General features: G+C 41.6%; 2 protein-coding genes across 5 annotated transcripts in view; one reads left to right on the top strand and one right to left on the bottom strand.

The window, feature by feature from the left end:
• PDILT (protein disulfide isomerase like, testis expressed) overlaps positions 1–11,164 on the bottom strand; it is a 27,309-nt gene extending 16,145 nt beyond the window's left edge. Inside the window, exons 1-2 of the mRNA XM_021411995.1 lie at positions 8,416–11,164; positions 725–931 (exon numbers count right to left, since the gene is read on the bottom strand). Coding sequence (XP_021267670.1) covers positions 725–931; positions 8,416–8,614 — 406 coding nt within the window. The 5' untranslated portion in view covers positions 8,615–11,164. The remainder of the gene's footprint in view (positions 1–724; positions 932–8,415) is intronic.
• LOC110406018 (acyl-coenzyme A synthetase ACSM3, mitochondrial-like) lies at positions 4,268–20,725 on the top strand. 4 transcript variants are annotated; one of them, XM_021411992.1, is made up of 15 exons: positions 4,268–4,419; positions 5,619–5,893; positions 11,172–11,437; positions 11,691–11,901; positions 12,915–13,122; positions 13,972–14,115; positions 15,177–15,333; positions 15,415–15,494; positions 16,419–16,542; positions 17,163–17,243; positions 17,568–17,669; positions 18,522–18,649; positions 18,778–18,877; positions 19,502–19,621; positions 20,255–20,725. In XM_021411992.1, exons 3-15 carry the CDS (start codon positions 11,237–11,239, stop codon positions 20,339–20,341), a joined length of 1,743 nt encoding a protein of 580 aa, XP_021267667.1. In that variant the 5' UTR covers positions 4,268–4,419; positions 5,619–5,893; positions 11,172–11,236; the 3' UTR covers positions 20,342–20,725. The 4 variants fall into 4 exon arrangements, with proteins under 4 accessions (XP_021267667.1, XP_021267666.1, XP_021267668.1 ...); XM_021411991.1 differs by lacking the exon at positions 4,268–4,419 and having other exon boundaries at positions 5,536–5,893; XM_021411993.1 differs by lacking the exons at positions 4,268–4,419; positions 15,415–15,494; positions 16,419–16,542 and having other exon boundaries at positions 5,536–5,893.

The following is a 24,034-nucleotide window of genomic DNA, read 5'->3' as shown; positions in this document are numbered from 1 at the left end:
AAGCACTGCACTAAAAAAAAAAAAAAAAAAAAAACTGCACAAACAAGAGGGGAGGGGAGGGGAGGGGAGGGGAGGGGAGAAAGAAATTGCTTGTACACACTTTCATTGAAAGAAAAGCTCTAAAAAGGCCTGGATTACCAAGGATTGCTCATCTGTCCTATTCCAATATTGTTGTCTTTTCTGAATAACTTTCCCCAAAAGATTGGAAATTATTCCATAGATTTTTTTCTGAGCCATGTACGAGCTCCCTCTGATGGCTGCACTGTAAAATTCTTTGGCTTCGTTCAGAATTTGTTGTTAAATGCAGCGTATTCCTGCAGCCTCCTGCTGCAGGTACACTACCTGTGGAAGTTGCAGTGAGCCAACAGACGAGCAAACTGAGTAGGTTTGGGATCAAATTCTTGTTTGGTGTAACTTTTATTTATGTTTTTTTGTAGTATGTGGGAGTGTGTCATTTTGGGGGTGTTTCTACATCTTCAGTAGAATTATGCCAGCAGTGAGCTTGGCTGCGTGAACTCAACAGAGAGAAGCATATTCAGTTATAGACTTAGAAGACCAATTAAAATCGAAGTTCTTGTATGGGTACAGAGTTAATTGCATGTTTAATACCATGGGCACAACAGTTGGGTTCCTTGCATAGCCTTTATCTGAGCATCACACTTTTATCCTTGGCAGCAAAATAGGTCAGTACACTCTGTCATTAGCAGTGCATAACATAATTTACCTTTGCAGTCTATAGGAGCTTCCCTGATGCCATCCACAAAAAATTTCACAGTAGGAAACTCTTGAATATTAAATTCTTTTCTCAAATCATGTTGGTCTGTGACATCCATTTTGCCAAACTGGATTCTTGGAGCTTCTTTCTTAAGCAGTCGCGCAGCCTCAGCAAATTCTTTAGACAAATTCTGAGATGCTTGAGATAAAGAAACATCTGGAAAGTCAGTCAACAGAGAATGGGTTACACAGGCTCCAGTGTGAAGCTTTCCAGAGGAAATTATTACATCAAGTAGTAGCTGAAGGGGTTGGATAAGGGCCATTTATGACTCAAATAAATGAGAAATTATCTTTACTTCTTATTTCTTTGTGTTGACTCTGATTGTTCAAGACTTCTTGTGTACTTGGACTAGTCAGAGTGAGTAATAAACAGCACAGCAATAGTCTTCTGTTGGCAAGAAATGACTTAGAGTAAAAAAGTAAGTTTGACAGAATATCCTGAGTTCTGAAGGGAGTTCAAGGGCAGAGTTTGTACTCACATTGAGACTCTTTGTAAGATACTATTTCTGTAAGCAGTTCATTGGGATAAACTTGTGTAATTCAGAAACTACTTTTTCCAGATAAGATATGGAGAAGGGAAGGAGAGAATAAGAGGATGTGTTCTTACAGGCTGGTAGTGGTTCTTAAATAACAGGTGTTTGTGTGTGCCATGTGCCAGCCTGTTGCTAGCTCAAATGGCAGTTGAGGTTAATCAACTAATTTTATTGCAACTCTACAGATATTTTCTGAGATTTAATTGTAACTTCAGTTTCCTTTCTCCTAATATTAGCCCTTGCTAACATTTTTCCCCAATAAATTTGCAGTATGCTATCTCCCAGCACAAAAACACCACAGTACTATCTCAGTCTTGGCTGAGTTCGATCCACTCTAGATGAAACTGCAGAAAACCATGATACCTAATGGGAGTTCTGCTCTGTCAACAGGAGACAGAGCGTATCTACCATATAAAAACACTGTTGTTTCTCAAGAGCATATTTGCTGAGCCTTTATGAAATATCACTACTTAAAATGATTAGAGATGCATGGAGTCTTTATTAAAGCACAAGGTATTTGCTATGCGATTGAGTGCTGATATGTAATGACTCCATATTGACAGGGTTAGCCCCAGTCAGTTAGGCAGAGATGTTGGGCTTTCTAAGAGGATGTGTTGCTCTGGACTTGGAATAATGAGTAGAAATCATGTAGTAATCAGGGATCCAGTACCTTCTGGCTAGTTCCAAGGCAATGATTTACACCAGAGGCAATTTCAACATAGCAACTTTTTTTCCCTAGTAATGTAAGGTTGCACAGATCTTTTATCACAGTTGGGAATCTGGAAGATCAGAAGCTTACTGCACAGTGAAGTGGAACTCTCTAGAAGGGGCAAAATAAATTGTTGATATATTCCAGACAGAGTAGCTTAAGATGCCTGGAGGCTTCCCAAGTATACAGGTATCAATAAGTGTTATGAACATTACATATGTACGTAGGTTGTCTGGGGGGATTTTAGGATCCATTTTTCTCTCAAATATTTCAATTTCAAAGGTAGATTTTGTTTAAAGAACGATCTCTTATCACCAAATGACCTGAAATTCCCTCTCTCACAGTCATGGGTATTCTGTGAAGTGTCCTTGCAGGACGCTTATTTGCAGGGGAGAGTCCACAGCACCATTTCTGCAGCAAGTTCACCCAGACAGCAAGTGCTGAAGAACAGCATCTCATTTTTTAGCACATTTTCTGATGGTCACATTTTCCCTTATTTTAAGAACTGCTGTAAGAACATCTTCCTCTAAAGGTCATGAGGAACAGAGGTTATATATACCCTCATTCCCCAAAGGAAAGGTGCTGGGTGTGGGAGGTTTGCCATATTTTCCATTTCCTGAGCTAAGTCTACGTATTTGAGGACTTAAGTGCACTTCTTGTATTTTACCTGTCTCATATGTCAGCAACTCAAATTTTGAGTTTTGATTTCCATGAACAGAGAAATAGGTTAATGCTGAAATCACACACACATTGAAAGCAAAGCCTGACAAACTGAAAGGCAATACAGATTTTTAATCAGAGTGTCAAAAATGCTGGCTTTTGTATCTCAAGCCACTAGCATTCTTGTTCTCTGCAAAAAGAAACATTTTGGTAGGAACCAGACCTGCTTCCCTGAAGAATGTACAGTATTGCTGCATAAGGATCAAGAACAGAGTATCATCACAGAGCATCTCCAACCTAGAGAGAATGTCAGAGTGTGTTTTACCCAAAGCCACACCAAATGGCTATGTCAAAAGTGGGAAGAGCACCAGAAATTCTGTACTTCGAACACATGCATGACCTGAGTAAGCACTTTGAAAGTGCCTGAGTGGCACTTTGTTCCATAGTGCCATGTATGTGCTACTATATATTGAAATGGGGGCAGAGTTGCTTCTACTGATACATACGTGTCTTTCATGACCCTAGAGCTTTCTTTAAGTGACTATACATGAAAGTACGATGAGTTCCTCTTTTCTTTAGCTAATTGATGATGACCTCCAATTTTATTGGACAGTCTGTACTGATGTCTGGTGATTGCTGCAGACATTGTGAACATGCCTGTTGTCATGCTAAATACTGATTTCTTAGCTGTTAGTTCCTGACATGGTCAGGTACTCACTCCGGGAGCCCTACTTTTCCTCTTTCCTGTGTAGTCTGCTTTTACAGTTTTCACTGAAGGTATATAATTTTCTGTGTTGAAGAACGGTTTCCTGTTTAACATATTAGACTGGAATCCAGAAAAGCAAGGCATTGATCTTGCTGCAAATGCACATTTTCTTATGTGACCTTGAAAGTGTTCCCATTCTATTCTGCTGAGCAAAATACAGCCCATTATCTCCTGTGTTGACTTCCGTACTTTGAATCTGAGCTAATTTAATGTTTGCTGTTTGCAGTTCAGGTGAGGTCTTCTGCTATGCAAACACTGAGGATTATTCCAGAGTTTAGATCCTTATACAGAATGTTCAATTAAAAAAAGCATGTATAAGGACATCTAGATAAGAGATTGATGCTAATCAATAGGACTGCATCCAGCAACTAGAACATCATCTAGTGATTCTAGTGATGCTTGTACCTGCCTGGACATGCATTTCCACCATCCAGCTCATTTTTAAAAGCATATTTTGCAAACAAATCAAGTGTCTATTTCAGACAGTTTAAGGACTAAGACAGATTTCCAACGAAGCCCACATAAATGAGGCACCCACATCCTACTATCCCTCATATTGCATTAGGCTCCTGTATGAAGCTTAGTTATAGGATATTCCTGTTTTGGGTGCTTTTGAACTGTTCCCATTCTCCATGTAGTGAGCAAACTTATGCATTGCTGGAATCAGCTCCTAGCACATGAGTGAGTGAGCTTTGGATGCTGGCTTTATGAGTGAGCTGACACACTGATTTAAAGTCAGTCATGCTCCCTCTGCTGCATGGAATTCTCCCTTCCCATATCTACAATCAGCAGTTTCTCATTTGTTTCAGAAACGTCACCTTCTGCTTTAATGCCTTGGGAAGGAGGTGATCATCTTTAAGAGTTACCCTATCTTGCCTATTAAATGTCATTATCTCAGCACTGATTGCCAGTCACAGGCTGCAGGAATCCTACAGCTGATCTGGTGGCTCACTGCATGCACAGACCTGCTAGAAAAGGTAAATGTCTCTCTTTTTTTTTTAATAAATGTAAATATGTTTGGAGAGTAAAGTAGCAGTGCGATGCACAAATGCACCGCTTGTGTGTTTGCCTTTAGGTTATAAAAAGACAACGAAAATGTAACCACCCCGATAAATAAGACAGGAAAACTAGTGACAGCTGCTGTACAGAGGGACCTTGACTGGCTTTAGAAATAGGCCCATGTGAACTTAATGAAGCTAAGGATAAGTGCATGGTCCTGCACTGGGTCAAGGGAGTCCTCTGTATTGTTACTGTCTGGAAGAAAAATTGATTGAGAGCAGCTCTGCAGAGAACTTGGAGGTGAAAAATGGGATTTGAACCAGTAATGTGCTTTTGCAGCCCAGAAAGCCAATTGTAGCCTGGGTTGCACCAAAAATGTGACAGCAGGTGAAGATAGGTGTTTGTCCCCTTCTGCTCCACTCCTGTGAGATCCCACCTGGAGTCCTGCATCCAGCACTGGTGTCCCCAGCATCAGAGAAACACGGAGCTGTTAGAGCAGGACAGTCATGAAAATCATCAGAGGGCTGGAACGCCTCTCACATGAAGAAATGCTGAGAGATTGTAGCCTGGGGAAGTCAAGTCTGTGGGGACTAAGTTAATGCATGACTTAAAATGGTCACAGTTGGTAGCTGTTTGCAGTAGAATTTGGAGTGTTTGTGTTTGTAAGTGGACACATTTCATCCTCCCTGTGGTGCTTAATTATTGTTGAAGTGCTTGGGATTTTTTGTTAATGATCTTGTTTTTGAGGATAAAACTTAAAAGCAACAAGATTCTGCAATGCACTTCGCCACAGGGGTTTATATTCAGTTAACACATAGTGTAAATAACAAAACTCTCCCATGCAGCCAACACTCATGTAAGATTTACCATCTGTTGGTTGCAAGTCCTCTATATTCCCTGTGCTAGCAGGCATGTGAGTGATACTTAGACAGTTTAACACTGATGGCAATGCTGCAGACTGCAGCAGAATGTGAACTTTGAAACTGAGTGCTCCTAGCACAACCAGGACACATAATTCAGATAAGAGAACGGGCACAATGCCATGTGCTGCTCGTGCTGTTTTCAGAGATCGTTCTCTGTTCTTTCACAAAGAAAAGCAAATTGAAGCTGGACTCCCTGTTCCTCTCTCCTCTGCCATCTCCATTGTGCTGCCCCTTCAGTTACTTTCTCGTTGCAGAAAGCAGTCAGGATGAAGGCAGAAGAGTGTTGGATTTCTGGATCATTACTTCGTTTCCATGATGGGAATTTGCCCAGTGTACTTCGCTCAGCTCATTAGGGTACTGACACTGCACAGCAGAAAATCAGCAGATGTTTTCATATTAAATCTCGCCTGAAGGAAGACAGAGCTGTGACACAGCAAGGGTGGAACTGGAGGGGGCACGTAGAGGGCCTGGGAGTCACTGGGCAGAAGATGTCAAAGCAGGTTTTTCCTCACTGAATATTCTGCCCCTGGTAAGTAGAGAATGTTATACAGCAGGGAAAGGGTTGAGGCTTTCTCAACAGAAATAGACATAAGGCAGGTCCTAGAGCATTAAATACAAATTTGGAGCTTACTTTTCTCCTTCTTGGTGCAAGTCTACTTTCTGGGGTGTATGGAATTCCTTTGCATTCTCTTGCTGCATTGCCATGATTGAGAATGGGTTGAGAACAAGAGTCTCGAGTCTTGCATTCATTCTGGATTTCTAAAACTAACTCCTGGCAGCACCACATATTCCCTGTGTGGGAATATTGCTCTGTCTCTCATTATCTCAATTCCCAGAGTAGTTCCATGTTCACATAGTTTACTTAGCCTATTTTAAGGAGTAGGGCCTAAAAAACTCTTTGTGGGCTATCTGTGCTTGTGCATGTCTGATCTTTATCCTTTTCATTCCATGGCAAAGCGAATTCCAGCCCAGTGGTTCAGCATTGTGGGCTCAGGTTTCCCACATCCTGGGCCAGTGCTGCAGGGCAGGATGCATTTTCACTGCCTCAAAGGCTAGTTAGTGCCATTGTCTCCAAAGGGACCTGCTGAGATTGAGGCTGGAGACTTCCAGGTAACGTGTCTTGGCTGAGGAACTTGTCAGTCTGAATGATTTCATAACTCTCTGTAGATGCCATTCTGGTTTGTAGGAAAGAAGGCAGTCCATGGGTTTTCAGTAAGCCCTTCAGATAGATGCAGTGACCTTGAATCCAAACCAGAACGCAGTGAGGCTCACTGGTCAAGATGTGGTAGGGGAGCAGTGATTCCTCTCTGACTTTTTCCAAAGGGGCAGAGTGCAAGGACATGGTGCATTTGTCCTCTGGTTCTGAAGAAATCCATTTGTGAGCAGTGGAGTAGCAGATGGAGGGCCAAGATTTCTCTGAAGTAGGAGCAGGAGATCCTGGTTTAGGTCTCCTACATCTTGTGAGTGTCCAAGTCTCTGAGCTACTACATTCTGAACAATTCCTTATTCAGCCCTCATTTTGCATGGAACTTTTCACATGTCTTCTTCCCATTTGGGATTAGGTTGAAATCCTGAAATGTGTTGCAGAACGTAGGTGATGATCAGCTCTCCCAGCAGGAAGGAGGCTTGGCTACAAACTCTTCCCAGTCCTGGACATTTAGGTTCAGTGCTTTGAATCAGCTCTTCAAAAGCTTGAGGATAGAGCTTGACTAAGAATTTTCTGTTATGTTATTTTTTCACCAAAATATCATATCTTCAGAGGGAACCAAAGCAACTCACAACTGCAGAGTGAATTCGCCAAATAGCTTTAAACCCTCACCAAATAATAAAAATATATATTCTTGCTAGATTTCAACATTTCAAACATGTCATTTAAATGTTTAATTTTTAAAATAAATTTCTGAAGTGACTGCTCTCAAAGTTTAAGAAATATGTTAGGTTTTTTTAACAGTTTCAGGATTAATGAAACGTTTAGTATGACCCAAAGTTATTTTTAGTTTCATTAATTCATCACATCCGCTTCTGCAAAATTAGGATATTGCTTTAACTTCAAATACCTATTCCAGATTCAGGATGGATTTTGGGTTTGAATCTTGTGCCTAATGCTTACCTGCCTTCAGAGGAGAGCTATGTTACAAACTGTGCAATTTAAGGCTGAGCTGGTGTGTGTGCTGAGTTCAGTGAGTGCAGCACAAATGACAGCAGGGTGAAGGTAGGTCAAGCTCAGGGAACAGAGACAAAGCTTTTGTTGTCTTACACAGATTGAAAAGTCCATTTTCCATAATCATTAGGCACTCCCATAGTAAACCTATCTCAGAAAAAGTTCCTATCTTAAGTAGTATCTTCCCCTGCTTGTTTGGTTGAACTGTCTCTGCTTGGAGATGTACAGCATTTTTATTTACACTGCCATCTCTTACAGGACTCCTTTATCTCCACTGTAACTCCTCTCCCTGCAACAATCATAGCGCATGGTGTTTAATATGAAATACGCTGCGTCTCCACGCATTATTTCCATCCTGCTGTAGGATGAATGATCATTAGCGAAGCACTAAGCACAACGTATGCAGGCAAGGAATTGTAAGCATATCTATTAAAATTCAACGTGAATGTCAGTGATGATCTGGAGAAGGAGTGGGATGAACACTGCTCCATGGGACTGGCTTCCCTGATAGGTTGTATGAAGCAATACATAGTGTGGATGAAAATGTAAGAGAGAGGAAAGCCCTCTCTGATTTTCGAACGCTTAGAGTTTCACCCATCATTGCTGTGAAACGCACTTGCAAGATTAGGCAGTGGAAGCAGAGAAGGCAAAGTCAGAACTGTGCATATGTAAACCTATTTTAGTATCGGTTTTATGGAGCAGGCTGGTGTTCAAATACTCCAAAAAGGAATCAATGATTGCAGTCATTGTCAGAAATAGATACATGGTGGACATAGAACAAGGATGGCTGGGGGACAAAGTGACAGTAGAACAGGCAGACCTTCATGCTCCAGCATCAGCCATGCTCTGCAGAGCTGCCAGAATAAGAGACAGACAAAGCTGATACTCACAGAACTCCACCAGCAGGTACTTCGTTTCCTTCAATGCTCTGTCAAAGTTGCTCTTTTTCAGCAAGAGTACACTGTTCTCCTTTTTTATTTTCGGGAGTTTGGCTTTCCTTAGCTTCCTTTCAGTTGGGCTTATGCACTCTACAGCCAGGAAACCTGAGAGAAATAACAATGGCAGAAAGAAAAAATGATGTGTCTTCATCTTGCCCTACCTTTATTCAGTGACCAAAAAGAAAGGAGCAAAGGAGCACTAAGCGGCAGTATTTGCTGCTCAGATGGCTGCTGTTTTATCAGCCAAACTTAGAGGCTGATAAGGTTGTTAAATTTACCACCAGTGGAGCCAAATGCACGTTTCCACTGGAAGGTTAATGTAATTACTTCCCCAACTCTAGCACTGTTTGGAAAAACAATTTCTGCAGTGATAATAGGTTTACAGTTGCTGTGAGTAATAAGAACCGTGGAGGGAAGGTGGGAGAGCACAGGAGGGGAAACATGCCCACAGAAACATAAGCCAATTTGACAACCTGCTCTTGTGACCATTACCTAGCCCAAAGCTAAAGACAGGACAGTAAGTGAGGTTACTGGAATCATACAATCATAGAATCATAGAACTATAGAACGACTTGGCTTGGAAGGGACCTCAAAGATCAGCAATCCCCTGCCATGGGCAGGGTTGCCTAGCGCTAAATTAAGCATTAAATCAGATTGCCCAGGGCCCCATCCAACTTGGCCTTGAACAACTCCAGGAATGGGGCATCCACAAGCCCTCTGGGCAACCTGTTCCAGCACCTAGGAAAAGGAGATGATAGCTGTTCCTCTGGTTAATACCTGTTTGTCTGTTGTGCTTGTGAAGCTACGTCCTACAGATTGATTCAGGGTATGCTCTCTGATGAAGTGCGCTGTTGTAGCTCAAGAAAGATACCTACTTTGTAGGTTAAACCAGAACATTTTGCCATTGATTCTCAGCTATAGAATGATTTCATGCAATGTGAACAGCTTGTGACCCAAATTCATTAGCTAATATCTGTATAGTAACTGAAGGCTCCAAATGTGTCCTTTCAGCCTTGGGATGGCTTTCAAATGTGTCTGTGAACTCTGATGCCAAAATGTTTGCCAGCCTCTAATGGTAGCAGGAACACCTAAGATCCTTAAATCATGTTGAAATTTGTAGCCTACAGCCAAAGCTGCAGAGTCTCTAGAGTGCTGATCAATCTAGAGGTCAAGGACAGAAACAACTTGAGGATGGGTGGGTCCAGTTCAGTAGAACCAAACTAACAGTTAAAGAAATTTTTCCCTTGAGGAGATGTAAGTGCAGCTTCACTCTTTCATGCTCTTAAATTAAAGGATGAAAAATTTAGTATGAGGAGGGTTCTTCCCAAAAGTGGTTGATGATCCTGATTGTGGTTGATGTGCTAGTCTCCATTTTTTGGGATTGACAGATTGCTTCAGTTTAGGTTGTTTTCATACCTGGTGTGAGAAAGGCTTGGTTTCAAGTGAACTCTTCCCTGTAAATCAAAAAGGCTTTGGGTTGTAATGCACCTTGAGACGTGTCTGATTAGCACTTGTGCAGGGCGACTAATGAAATCAGAGAGCTGTATACTCAGGCTGCTTTCAAGATAAGATCACACGTAAATACAGACACAGCAATCAGGTTCTAAAGGGAAGGGGAAAAAAAAGCAGGAAGATAAGAGTCTCCTGTTTGACTTTGTGGTTGTTTTGTGTTTGTAACAGAGAAAACATCTGTTATTCATCTCTTTTCCTAAGCTGTCTTCCAAGTAATATTCTAGGAGGGTAAAAACCATCTTTCAGAATAGCAGAGGAAAAGGAACAAGACCAATTTGATCTGAACATATCCTGTTGTAAGCTACCCCAGCCTAAGGCTCCAGAGCACAGGTAGGATAACAAACACATCTGCTTATAGGGCTGGTTTTTCCCTGTCTGCCACTGAAAGAAACAGCAATCAGATCAAAACCCTTCTGAAAATCTCCTACGAGGGAATAAGCACAAATTTGGAAAGGGCTTCTAATCTCCAGGAGGGAAACTGGAATAAGAGGAGAATCATATGAAACTCAGTCCTTCCAGCATGCAGGGAAAGATTCCCTTAGATTTAATGAGGTCACTAGATCCCTAGGGACTTGATTAAACTCATAAATTTAATCAGATGGTTCTGCATCTATGAGTAAAGATCCAGTTTTCTTGACTTCCAAAGCTGGGCTGTAAATAACTGCATGTACCTGTATGTTGTGTAGGACAGAATAGAAGTGATGGAATTTTCTTTGTATGTTTTACATTGCGTAAAATGTGATGTGCCTTCAGAAGAAGAGAAAAGTAAATGGAGGTTTCTGGAATTTCATATCTGCCTGCATGCTGTTTATTTTGTGTTTATCCCCTGCTCCTGACAAAATTAGAACTCAGGAGGCAAAAGAGATTCTGGAGTTTTATAGATGAATTATTTGGTGTGGAGAATCGCCACCTAGTGTGCGTATAAGACATAACATAATTACATACACTCCCGAATCATAGAAACATATCATAGATATCATAGATGATATCAATCGAATATACAAAGTGTCCTGAGCTCACCCCATTTCCTAACTGTTAGCAGTAGACCATTTCATTTCTGTGAGCAGTCAAAGTAAAGTAAAAAACTTAGAAGAGTCAAGAGATACGGGATTCATTCACGAGCTGAAAAATCAGAGAACAAAGATGGAAAAAATTGAATATCTGGCTGTTTCTAAACACAATTTCTTTCATTGCAGATGTTTGATCCCTGTAAGTGTTCATCTGGATTTTTTCCCCATTGCCTGATAAATCTTCATTTAACATGAGAACATTTATGGTATCCCGGATTCCTCAGTGCTTGCAGATTCTGAGGTCGCCTTTCAGATTTTTCCATGGATGTAACAGGCTTCCTACATCTCAGATTATTTCGTATTATGACTCTGTAAACCGGTGTGAAAAGGAACTACCCAAATATTTCAACTTTGCAAGTGATGTCTTGGATGAGTGGCTGCAACTGGAGAAGGTAGTGATTTTCTTCTATTTTATAGACATTGAAACAAAAACCAGACAATAAAAATCAATTTTTGTGATGGGTGCTGGATAATAGTAGCTGGAAACTACAATGCAGTATTTTCTTTTCTTTGTCAGAAATGTGGACATCACTCCAAGGGACTGATTACCAGAGATCATTTGCGTAGTCTGGAGTTATTTTGGATTGAAACTAAACCTTTTAAGGTTTGCTGTCTTATTTAATATGTTCTGTTGCTACGTTCTAGGATGGAAGACGACCGGCAAATCCAGCATTTTGGTGGGTAAATGATGAAGGAGAGGAGGTGAAGTGGAGCTTTGAAGAGTTGGGATTTCTGTCTAGGAAAACAGCTAACATACTTTCTGAAGCATGTGGTTTGCAGCAAGGAGATAGAGTTCTGGCAGTTCTGCCTCGTGTCCCTGAATGGTGGCTAATGAGTATAGCCTGCATCCGGGCAGGTAAGTTGTCTTACTGATCTCTTGGACACAGAAAGAATGCAGAAAATAAACAAACCAAACCAAACCAAAAAAAAAAATCTGAAAAAAAAAAAAAAAAAAAAAAGGGAAAAAAGTAAGCAGGAATTCACTGTTCTTTTCTGTACAATTCTTTTATATAGAAGGAGAGTTGGCAGCACCCACACAGGAACCTAAATAACATTGTATACTAGATGCTGAACAGAGATGGTTCAATTAACGCCATCGTTTAGCTGAAGCCAATGGAGGCTGAATGGTTACAATCTGAGGCCAGATTTGTCCAGACATATTACCAGTATGGACAGTTTTAATGCAGTAATATGACAATCATAGTTAATAATTCAGTACAGTATTTTTCTGCTCTGCTGTTATTTCCACAGATTCTTCAGAAGAATTTGACCCATCACCTTTTCAGTCTGCAGAACATCCATGATAGAATAATTCAGCATCAACAGGGACACACAAAAGCATTTCTGTATTGTTTGCTCTGGGATTGTTGCAGGTTGCAGATGGTACTGAGGGTCAGGGAACCCAGTTCTTTTGTATCCAAGCTTTTTTCTGTATTATGATATAGGAATATCATATAGTAGCTCAGTTCTTCAGTTTCCCAGTTGAAAAATTTGTTGACACCTCTGAAGGTGCAGCAAGACTGAAATCAATCACATATGTTCAGACTATTAAAATTCTCAGGAAAAGGACACATAGAAATCTGGGAAATTCTTTTTTTTTTTTCCCTCTGAAAATTTGATAGCGATCACATTCTGCCCATTATCCAAACTCACATTTGTTCATCCTACAAAATCAATCCAAGCTAGACAGAGATGTTGACTGAGTAATGTGCATAAGCTAACTGAATTTGATCTATTGAGTTCTATATCATGTCAGAGGTATTAATTTCTTATTAAAATGAGCTATGTCTTTATTCTACGCTATCATGTTGTATAAACAGCATAAAGAGAACTGAACCGTTTTCCAAGCTGTTTGTTGCTTTTTTCCAGGAATTGTCTTTATTCCAGGAACATCCCAATTAACAGCCAAAGATATTTTATACCGACTTCAGGCTTCAAAGGCCAAGTGCATCATTACCAATGACACCCTGGCACCTGCAGTGGAATCTATCTTGCCTGACTGCCAGTTTCTGAAAGCCAAACTAATTGTAGCCAAAGGGAACAGAGATGGGTGGCTGAACCTCAGAGAACTCTTTGCGTGAGTCTCCAGTCATCTTAGCATCATCCCTCTGAAATAAAGGAAACTGTGTCAGTCGGGTGGCATTGCTGAGTTTTGAGATTCCAAAATACACATGAGTTATGTTTTTCAGCTCTCTGCCAACTCACTGTTATCACTGCATTAAGTACAAATCCCTCCAACATACCTTTTTGGAGCTGGAATCAAATCTTTGAGCTGCTCCTTGCTCAGCGTCTCAGAAGCAGAGACCTCTTTAGAAGCTGACAACTGTGATCACAAGCACACAGAGTACTAATCTTGGAGTCATGTTGTGCTTGTCTACTAGAGCCTAGCCTAATGGCTCTTGAGTTCAGCAGTAATACAACCATTACCAATTCTTGTTGCCAAGCTGACATGGCATCAGCTATTTCTTCCCTTGACTATCTTGATAACCCAGACAGTTCATCAGTGTCTTGAACTTAAGTAGTATAATGTGTGTCTAAGAGCACCTTATCTGGCATCATAGCATGAATATGGCTTCCACTGTCTTCAAAGTGGGAGATGGTTTGCATTGAGGCAGAAGTTGGCTTTGCAGCTACCTGCTGTTCCACAACAAGCGCTTTCAGAGCCATTGAAAAATAGCTGTAGACAGTCACTGGAATACACTCTAGGTGCTCACACTGTGAAAGCTATGATGCACAGAACACAAATGTGATTATCAAAATGTGCTCTCTAACTCTTATGTGTACCATCTGATGCAACTATTTATTTTGTGAGATCTTATATTTTAGCGCCAACTGTTTTCCTATTTAATTCCTAAATCTTAAAAAATAAAGTTTCCTTTGTGGAAAATGTACATGTTGTAGCCATCATATACTATTTCTTCTGAAGGGTGACATCTGCTGACCATAAATGCATTAAGACAAGAAATGAAGACCCAATGCTCATCTATTTTACTAGCGGAAGTACAGGCTCTCCAAAAATGGTGGTGCAGTCCCATAGCAGTTACGGCATCGGATTTGCAACCAGCAGCAGGTATTGTTCCTGGATGCTTTCAGTGTCTTGATTAAGTGACATAATCACTGAGTGACAGCGGTTGGAAGGGACTTCTGGAGATCATCTAGTCCAACCCCCTCTGCTAAAGCAGTTCCCTACAGCAGGTTGCACAGAAAAGCATCCAGCTGGGTTTTGAATATCTCCAGAGAAGACTCCACCATCTCTCCAGGCAGCTTGTGCCAGTGCTCTGTCACCCTCACAGTAAAGAATTATTATTTTTTAAATATAACAGTAAAATCTGCAGTAAATGTGGGTGTTTCATCAGTGTAGGATCTTGCTGCTTCCTCCTCTCTCCTCTCTCAGGGTGAAACATGGGTTATTAAAAGTTTTTTGTAGACTCAGTTGAAAACATCAGCCACAGTGTTTTATCACTTAAGGCCTAATTGCAGAGCAGCAGTCAGGGTAGCCTCCTTATAGCAAAACCAGATAAAGTTGAGTTCTTTAGTATTATATAAGCCTTACTTGAGAAGGCTTATATAGCCAAAAGCCCTTGGATCATAGTATTGTATCTGAAGAGTCACAGTTTGTTCGGAATCTAGTTTGACACTGATTTATCTCCACTGAACATCATTCTCATTTGTATTTCCCAAGAAGGTAGAAATTCTGTGAAAACCAAAAGACACATGTCCTTAGGCATTCTCTGTTGAAAGGCGGTAGTGTGGAGTCAATAGAACTAACTTGGTTGTTTTCCTGGAGAAGTAACCTGTGATTCAGCTGATGTCTCTGATCCACAAGGTGAGAAAAGCGTACTCCAGAAGACCAGTTTTTGGTTTGAATCCAGTTGTGCAACACATTCCAAGGCTGTTTTGGGCTGTTCAGGAGTAAAACAGACACTAGAAATGTTAAACAGGAGGAAATGAATGGAAAAGAGAATGTTTCAAATCTTAAATTCCTACAAACTTTCTAAAGAGCCCTAATTGCTGACACCACATCTTCTAATGGAAGCCTCCTGTCCTTTCCTTTAATTGTGCTGTGACGTGGGCCTAAGTCAAGTCTTTCATGCCATGTGAACCATTTATTTTTCCCCTCTGCTTTATCAGGCACTGGATGAACTTGACTCCCTCAGATATAATGTGGAATACCTCTGATACTGGCTGGGTAAAGGCAGCTTGGAGCAGCATTTTTGCACCATGGATCAGTGGATCTTGTGTTTTTGTTCACCACATGCCACAGTTTAAACCAACAGTCATTGCAGAAGTAAGCATAACATTTCATGCTGTGAGCTTTATTTCCACCTGGCATAAATGAAGCAGACAAACTGGATTTTTTTTTTTCTAGACTCTCTCAAGATATCCTATCACCACCTTTTGCACTGCCCCCACTGCCTACCGCATGCTTGTCCAACACGATGTGAGCAGGTACTGCACATCTGTGTGTTGTAGGGGTAGCAGGAGCTGGGATATAATGCTCTGACAGCACCGGCTGTTTAGTTGCTTATGTTAGGTTGTTTTTTTTTCAATTAAAGGAAAGCTAATTAACAAAAATTTGCTCTCAGAAGAGAAGGCTATATTCCAAAAGAGGAGAATAAGTATTTATACCTTAGTCCATTCAGGCTTCAGGAATGCAATCTCTGAAAAAAAGAGCACGTAGGAAACTAGATAAAAATTATCGGATAAAAATTATGTATTTTTTTTAAGGTGTCACTTCCTCCAAACTTATGGCTCACAGTTAAATTTCAGTCAAGGAGGATTTCAGACAGCACTGGATCAAGGAGCTGCTGGAGTACAATGAAGTCATTCCTGTATCCTTGAGAACAAAGTGAACATTTGAACATTTCGAGGAATTTGACATGCTGATAGTTATTTGGCAGCTGTCCCCACTGATCTGTTACACCGTAAAATATTTAAGCTTATGAGAAGTAGTCAGTCTGGTTTGTAAGGAGATTTCATACCCGTACTCATGTACTCATTGTCATATTTTGCCAGGACATAGTCACCTAATTCAGCTTTCCAAGAACACTTGAAGTGCTTGTTCAGATAGCTCTTTTCTTGTTCTTTTCCCAAGGAAATGCCTTCGTTTACTCTTCTTCCAAGAAAATTTGCACTTTTTTTGTCCCTACCCAGGTCCTACTGACACAGAGATAAATCCTCTCAGTGGTAACTTGAACAATCTAGAAGTCCAATCAAGGGTAGTGTGACAGAAGTATTATAGTCATTTCCAAAGTAGCTTGTGAAGTTTTAGGCATACTTCCTTTGAAATTTGAGGCATGTTCCCCAGGTAAGACCATTCAACTGCTATTTTCAAAAATTAAGAAAACTATTTTATTTGCTATTCTTCTCAAGCTACAAGTTCATGACTCTGAAACATTGTGTGACTGGAGGAGAACCACTCAATCCTGAAGTGTTGGAGAAGTGGAAAATCCAAACAGGGCTGGATATCTATGAAGGTTATGGCCAGACTGAAACAGTATGTTTGCATTAATTCCTGCAGTATGCCATCTCAAAAGTAACAATACCCAAGGCATAAATCAATGGCAAGGAGAAAATCATTTAAATGAACTTTTTTAAAAAGAAGCTCCCTGCGAAGTAACTTGTAGTAGATCCCTTCATCGCCTTTGCTTAAAAAGGGAAAATAACAGTTAATTTGCTCTGAGTATCAGCTTGGCCTATCTGAGCTTCTGATGGAAAGTTTGAAATCAGTTCACATCCCTGCTGACTCTGTAAGTGAACATAACAAAGCTATCAAGAATCAGATTTCAGTCATTCTCTCCACTTACCCTTGAGATAGTCCCAAATTAATTGTCCCATTATTGAAATAGGATATGTGATGTCTCTGCTGTTTGATCTCTGCTGGCTTGAAAATTCAAGTGTTTACAAAAGAATCCACTGGCTCAGTCTGAGTACAAACAACCTCATCCCACATGACTGACCCTTCCCCGATGTGATGGAGAACCATGGTGCTTTGGTCCTGATTCAGTCCTGGTCATGAGAAAGTCATGAAGAGGTGTCATGCCAAACGCAAGCCAATAATAAAATCTACATAACACTGCACATATATGAATATATATATATTTATCTATTATGCAGGTAACAATATGTGCCAATATGAAAGGAATGAAAATTAAGCCTGGCTCTTTGGGAAAAGCTGTTCCACCTTATGATGTGCGGGTATGTTGATACACTACATCTGAGCTCAGCTGTAGTTGTAGGTATGTGTGTTAAGAGAATGCTGACTGTGTCCCTGTGTGCCGTTCACTTATTACAGCACAGATATTTCATTAAGTTAAAGCAGTAATGTTACGTCCCTTTGGGCACTGGTAGTTGGGCACTGAAACAGGTCCCCCAGGCCAGTGATCATGGCCCCAAGCTGCCTGAGTTCAAGAAGCATTTGGACAACACTCTTAGACATTGTGAGCCAGGAGTTGGACCTGATGATCCTTGGAGGTCTCCTACAACTCAAGGTATTCTGTAATTCTATGATTCTTCCCATAGATCATAGATGACCACGGGGCTGTTCTGCCTGAAGGAGAAGAAGGCAACATTGCTATCCAAGTTCAACCTGCACGACCCTTCTGCATGTTCTCTGAGTACTTAGTAAGTTTGAATTGGACTGCCTGCCTGTGACTGCCAGGAAGCTCAAGAGAGACCCAGGGCAAAGTTACTTACTGAAGAGCAGAATTTCATCCAGCATCTTCACAGGGTCTCTCTAGGTGACTTGAGAGCTCTGAGTCTGATCAGTACATCTGACAAGAACAGATTGGCAGAATATAACTGCAACTTGCATCATGAAGCAGAAGTACCTTGTTCCACACCTGTACCTGACCATGATAGATTTTCTCTGCTGAATTTGGACCATCACACTGAATAAGCTTTGGGGAACCTAACTGTATGTTTCATGCTCTTCTGAACCCACATAATATTTGGGTATTTGTAGCATCACCTAACAACTCCCAGAAATTAATTGCATGGTTAAACAAACCCTTAGTTTGGTACTGTTGCTTCAATTTTACTCATGTTTTCTGTTGTCAAGCTGTTCTTTTCTTGTATAATGTGCATCCAATAGATCAGCATAGTTAATGAAGTTTTTCCTGTAGGACACTTCATTTTGCTTTGGTCTTACAGGATAGAGGTGAAAAGTTTCTATTGATAGGTCATTGTGGAGACCCCCTGCAAGAAGAAAAACGTTTATCTGAAGAGAGTGGATTATACATTTTAGCAAAATACTGTGATAAATGAGCATTTTGATGGAGCACACCCTTGTACCCCAGAACATGAATCCATGGATACACAAATATTCTTTTCCTCTTCTCACATAAAGGCTGCTAGTTAATGTGACTCTTTTTTCTTTAAACCGAAGTCATAAAATAGGATTAAACATACTACTGTGAGAATTGCTTAAGAAATAGTCCTGATCACATTCTTTCTTTTACCATTGATTGTTGTCAGGATAATCCAGAGAAAACTGCTGCCTGCATGACTGGAAACTTTTATGTCACTGGGGACAGAGGGATTATGGATGAAGAGGGATATGTTTGGTTTGTTGGAAGATCTGATGATGTAATTAATTCTTCTGGGTAAGTCAGTTGCTTTTAGATTCCATTGTTTACCTGTCAGTGATCTGTTTTTATCAAAAAATTCAATCTGAAAAAACTAGTGGTATGACAAGCTTGCTGTGGTTATCATATCTGTATTTTTCTCCTAGGTATCGTATTGGTCCATTTGAAGTTGAAAGTGCATTAATACAACACCCAGCAGTCTCAGAGTCAGCTGTTGTCAGCAGTCCTGATCCAATTCGAGGGGAGGTAAAAAACTATATACATATATGGAAAGAAATGCATTTTATTCTAAGCATCAAGTTCTCTGCATATACTGGGCTTCCTTTGAATGAAATCGTGGAAGATTTAGAAATTAAAATGGGTTAAAAAATTAAAAACCGTGCCTTAATAGATCTCAGAATTTCAGCATTTCCCTCTTAGCAAGGTTTGAGTTGGAAAAACATATCTATTGTGGCATCTTTTTTGTCTAAGAAATAGTATTTGAGATTTAATTCCTTTCATTTTGTCACCAAGCATATGGTGTCAGTGATAACCAGAGAGGGTTTTTTTGGTTCTGTTTTTTTCAGCTTAGCAACACATCTTTGAGATCTGAGATGAAATTTTCAGCTGCTTTCTACTCTAAAACTTTTGGAAAGTTTGGTAGTGTATAAAGTTAAGAAGAAGAGAAACATGGAAGGAAGATAAAGCGAACATTCCAGTGCTTCAGTATATATCATTCATTACAACTCATTTTGTAATAAACTGCCAAGGACGGGGGAGATTAAAGAAAAACTCAACATTTCACATGTTTGTATTTTGGTCTTCAGTTTTAACAATCCCTTAATTACCGCATCTAGAAGTTAATGGAGTCCTTTCACTTTTGTGACACAGGTAGTCAAAGCCTTTGTTGTTTTGGCTCCTGCTTTTGCATCACACGACCCAGAAAAACTGACTCATGATCTTCAGCAACATGTCAAAAAGGTGACTGCTCCTTACAAGTACCCAAGGAAGGTAAGTACACCACAAAGAGTCAGGTCTTCTAATTACATCAGAAACCAAGCTGTTTTTGCCCTGCCTCAGTTTCTTTTGCACTGCTTTGTAACAAACTCTTCCAACATAGATAACATAAAAATAAATCATAGAATGTGTTGCAGCTGTAGTCTTGGATTTGCTGTTTTTCCTCAGAGGGAAAAAAAGAAGAAAGAAAAGATAAAAATGGTAATACAACTTATCTTTACCAGAGTACAGTTCCTGAAATACCAAGATTTTCACAGCAACTCAAATGGACAAGGAATTCTTCTGTTCTTACTGATTCCTTTCCTGAGCTCTGTTTAGACTCACCCAAAAAAAAAAAAAAAAAGCAGAAATTTCTGCTGGCTTCAAAGGGGCTGGAGAACACCCATGATTCTCTTTCCTAATAGTTGAAGCACACTCCTCCCCAGGATCACTGTTCTTGCTCTTGCAAGTAAGCACGGCTGGTGCAGCCGAGCTAAGACATGCAGCAAGGAATTTCACCATCTCAGCCCCAAGCTGTGCAGCTCCCCAGCTTGTTACCCTCACTGTAATGTTTGTGTGTCTTTTCCTTGCATCTCAGAGATCAATCACAATGTCTCTGGCTAAAATTGAGCATTTTTTGTCATTCAGGTGGAGTTTGTTCAGTCTCTACCAAAGACAACTACTGGGAAAATCCAGAGAAAGGTTCTAAGAAACAAAGAGTGGGGAAGAGCATAACATTATCTGAAAATGGAGGAGAGAAATTTTCCATCATCCAAACCAGCCATAGCATAGTGTTTGGACTTGGCATGTTATCATGAACCAGAGCACCAAGAGAATGTATGGAAGAACAAGCTATGGGGGCCAAAAATGGAGGCACCGCTCATGTAACTTGAGGATGTGTGATATGAGAACCACTTTTACCATCAACTTACAACAACTCAGATGGGAAAAGTCACAAACAATTAAAAATGTGATATGAGAGAGAGAAGAGAGTGATCCAAGACTGCATAGAAGTTTAATTTTTTTACTACGATTAATATAAACACCAAATTCCTTTTAAAAAAAGTCCACAGCAGTTTTGACAATTACAAATAAATGAGAATTTAATAAAAATAATCTCTGCCCTGTAACAAGTACAAGCTGCGATGAAATGATATTCTCTCTTTAAATACTCTCCCTATAACATTCATAGAATCATAGAATCATAGAATCATAGAATTAGCTAGGTTGGAAAAGACCTACAAGATCATCCAGTCCAACCATCCACCTACCACCAATAACCCCAGTAAACCATATCTCTCAGCACTATATCTAAATGTTTCTTGAACACCTCCAGGGACGGTGACTAAACCACCTCTCTGGGCAGCCAGTTCCAGCGCCTGACCACTCTTTCAGAAAAGTAGTGTTTCCTAATGTCCAGCCTAAATCTCCCCTGGCGCAACTTGAGGCCATTCCCTCTTGTCCTGTCACTAGTTACAAGAGAGAAGAGGCTGATCCCCAGCTCACTACAACCTCCCTTCAGGTAGTTATAGAGAGCGATGAGGTCTCCCCTGAGCCTCCTCTTCTCCAGACTGAACAATCCCAGCTCCCTCAGCCGCTCCTCATAAGGCCTGTGCTCCAGACCCCTCACCAGCTTCATCGCCCTCCTCTGAACATGCTCCAGGGCCTCAATGTCTTTCTTGCAGTGAGGGGCCCAAAACTGGACACAGTACTCGAGGTGGGGCCTCACTAGGGCTGAGTACAGAGGGACAATGACTTCCCTACTCCTACTGGCAACACTATTTCTGATCCAAGCCAGGATGCCATTGGCCTTCCTGGCCACCTGGGCACACTGCTGGCTCATGCTCAACTGAGCACTGACCAATACCCCCAGGTCCATTTCCTTCACACAGTCTTCCAGCCACTCTGCCCCAAGCCTGTAGCGTTGCCTGGGGTTGTTGCGGCCAAAGTGCAGGACCTGGCACTTGGTCTTGTTGAACCTCATCCCGTTGGCTTCAGCCAAGAGATCCAGCCTGTCCAGATCTCTCTGTAGGGCCTTGCTACCCCCAGGCAGATCGACACTTCCTGCCAGCTTGGTGTCATCTGCAAACTTACTGAGGGTGCTCTCAATGCCCTCATCCAGGTCATCAATAAAGATATTGAAGAGGACAGGCCCCAGCACCGACCCCTGGGGAACACCTCTCGTGACCGGTCGCCAGCTGGATTTAACTCCATTCACCACCACTCTCTGGGCCCGGCCCTCCAGCCAGCTCCTTACCCAGCAAAGGGTGTACCTGTCCAAGCCATGGGCTGCCAGTTTCTCCAGGAGAATACTGTGGGAGACAGTGTCAAAGGCTTTGCTGAAGTCTAGGTAGACCACATCAACAGCCTTTCCCTCATCCACCAGAAGGGTCACTTGATCACAGAAGGAGATCGGGTTGGTCAAGCAGGACCTGCCCTTCACAAACCCCCATGCTGGCTGGGCCTGATCCCCCGGTTGTCCTGCAAATGCCGCGTGATCTCCCCCAGGACAATCTGCTCCATAACCTTTCCTGGCACCAAGGTCAGGCTGACAGGCCTGTACGACCCTTCTTGTAGATGGGAGTCACATTGGCAAGTTTCCTGTCTTCTGGGACCTCTCCAGTTGACCAGGAATGCCAGTAGATGATGGAAAGTGGCTTGGCTATCTCCTCCGCCAGCTCCCTCAGTACTCTTGGGTGGATCTCGTCCAGCCCCACGGACTTGTGGCAATCCAGGTGGAGTAATAGCTCTCTGACCATTTCTTCCTGAATCATGGGGGGTTTGTTTTGCTCCCCATCCGAGACTTCCAGGTCAGAGAGTAGAGTGCTCTGAGGACATCTGGTCTGGCTTTTAAAGACAGACATAAAAAAGGTATTGAGAACCTCAACCTTTTCATTGTCCTCATTGGCCACATTCCCAGCTGCGTCCAATAAAGAATGGAGATTCTCCTTCTTCTCTCTACTGTTAATATATTTGTAGAAGAGTTTCTCGTTCCCTTTAATCCCAGCAGCCAAGCTTAGTTCGAGCTGGGCCTTTGCCTTTCTAATTTTCTCCCTGCACATCTTGACAACCTCTTTGTACTCTTTCCGAGTTGCCTGTCCCTTCTTCCACAGGAGGTAGATTCTCTTTTTCTCCTGGAGCCTCAGGAAAAGCTCCCTGTTCATCCACGCCAGTCTCCTTCCCCGCCGGCTCATCTTGCGGCTCAGGGGGACAGCCTGTTCCTGCGCCTTCAGGACTTCCTTCTTGAGGAGCAGCCAGCCTTCCTGGACCCCTTTGCCCTCCAGGACCGAATCCCAAGGGACCCTCCCTACCAGCCTCCTGAACAATTCAAAGTCTGCCCTCCGAAAGTCCAAGGTAGCAGTTTTGCTGTCCCCTCTCCTGGTTTCACCAAGAACTGAGAACTCTACCATTTCATGGTCGCTCTGTCCAAGGCAGCCCCCAACTTCCACATCTCCTACCAGACCTTCCCTATTTGTAAACAGCAGGTCTAGCAGGGCACCTCCCCTGGTAGGCTCTCTCACCAGCTGCAGAAGGAAGTTATCTTCCATACACTCGAGAAACCTCCTAGACTGCTTCTTCTGCACCATGTTGTATTCCCAGCATATATCAGGGAAGTTGAAGTCTCCCATGAGGACAAGGCCTGCGATCGCGCAACTTCAGCCGGCTGTTTATAGAACGCCTCATCTGTCTCTTCATCCTGGTTAGGCGGTCTATAAAAGACCCCCACCAGGATGTCTGCCTTGTCAGCCTTTCCTTTGATCCTAACCCATAGAGATTCAATGTTGTCTTCCCCAGTTGCAAGCTCAATAACATCAAAACAGTCTCTAACATAGAGAGCCACGCCACTACCCCTCCTTCCTTGCCTATACTTCTAAACTCTTTCTGGTTGGAAAGAGAAAGACATATTGTACGGCTACTTCTCATCTTGATGAATCTGTGATCTCCTCAAATGGTTAAAGTGGGAGAAGAGAATATACAAAGTTCTTCAGGCTAAGGTGCAAATTATACATGATTGACAACGGTGTAAATGATTACAAGGAAAAAGGTTACTCTGTAGAAATTATTATACTGCCTGGTCAGTTTTGTACTATGTTCTGCTCTCATTACTTCGAAAAAAGTAACTGGTAAAGGGGCATCACTCCAAGTACTTCTTAATTAGCACGTCCGAGATTCACATCTCCAGACAGTCTTCCCAAAGCTGAATGAACCAGAGAAGAGAATCTACTCCAGGAAGCTCAGTCCACAGTGCCCAGAGCAAACAGGTTGGTTTGAGTTCTCAACAGCACGGTCACCACGATGAAGCAATTGGTACTGAATCAGGAAAAATGATTTCTGATTCTAGCAGCTATTCAGAAGACTTTTTCATTACTGTGTCTTTTTCTCAATTTTCTTGTTTTGTTTTCATCTCTAGTTTTGCTGGTGAAAGTG

Source organism: Numida meleagris, chromosome 13 (assembly GCF_002078875.1).
Source record: "Numida meleagris isolate 19003 breed g44 Domestic line chromosome 13, NumMel1.0, whole genome shotgun sequence".
Classification (NCBI taxonomy): Eukaryota; Metazoa; Chordata; class Aves; order Galliformes; family Numididae; genus Numida; species Numida meleagris.
Note: the sequence above shows the minus strand (reverse complement) of the source record. Positions and strands in the feature narration are given on the sequence as shown.

Excerpts from the sequence above, each read along its gene's own strand:
- LOC110406018 (XM_021411992.1), top strand. The coding sequence starts at position 11,237 with ATGAGAACATTTATGGTATCCCGGATTCCTCAGTGCTTGCAGATTCTG. Across the intron at positions 17,244-17,567 it reads TTCCACCTTATGATGTGCGG|ATCATAGATGACCACGGGGC; the intron begins GTATGTTGATAC and ends TTCTTCCCATAG. Across the intron at positions 19,622-20,254 it reads CTTACAAGTACCCAAGGAAG|GTGGAGTTTGTTCAGTCTCT; the intron begins GTAAGTACACCA and ends TTTGTCATTCAG.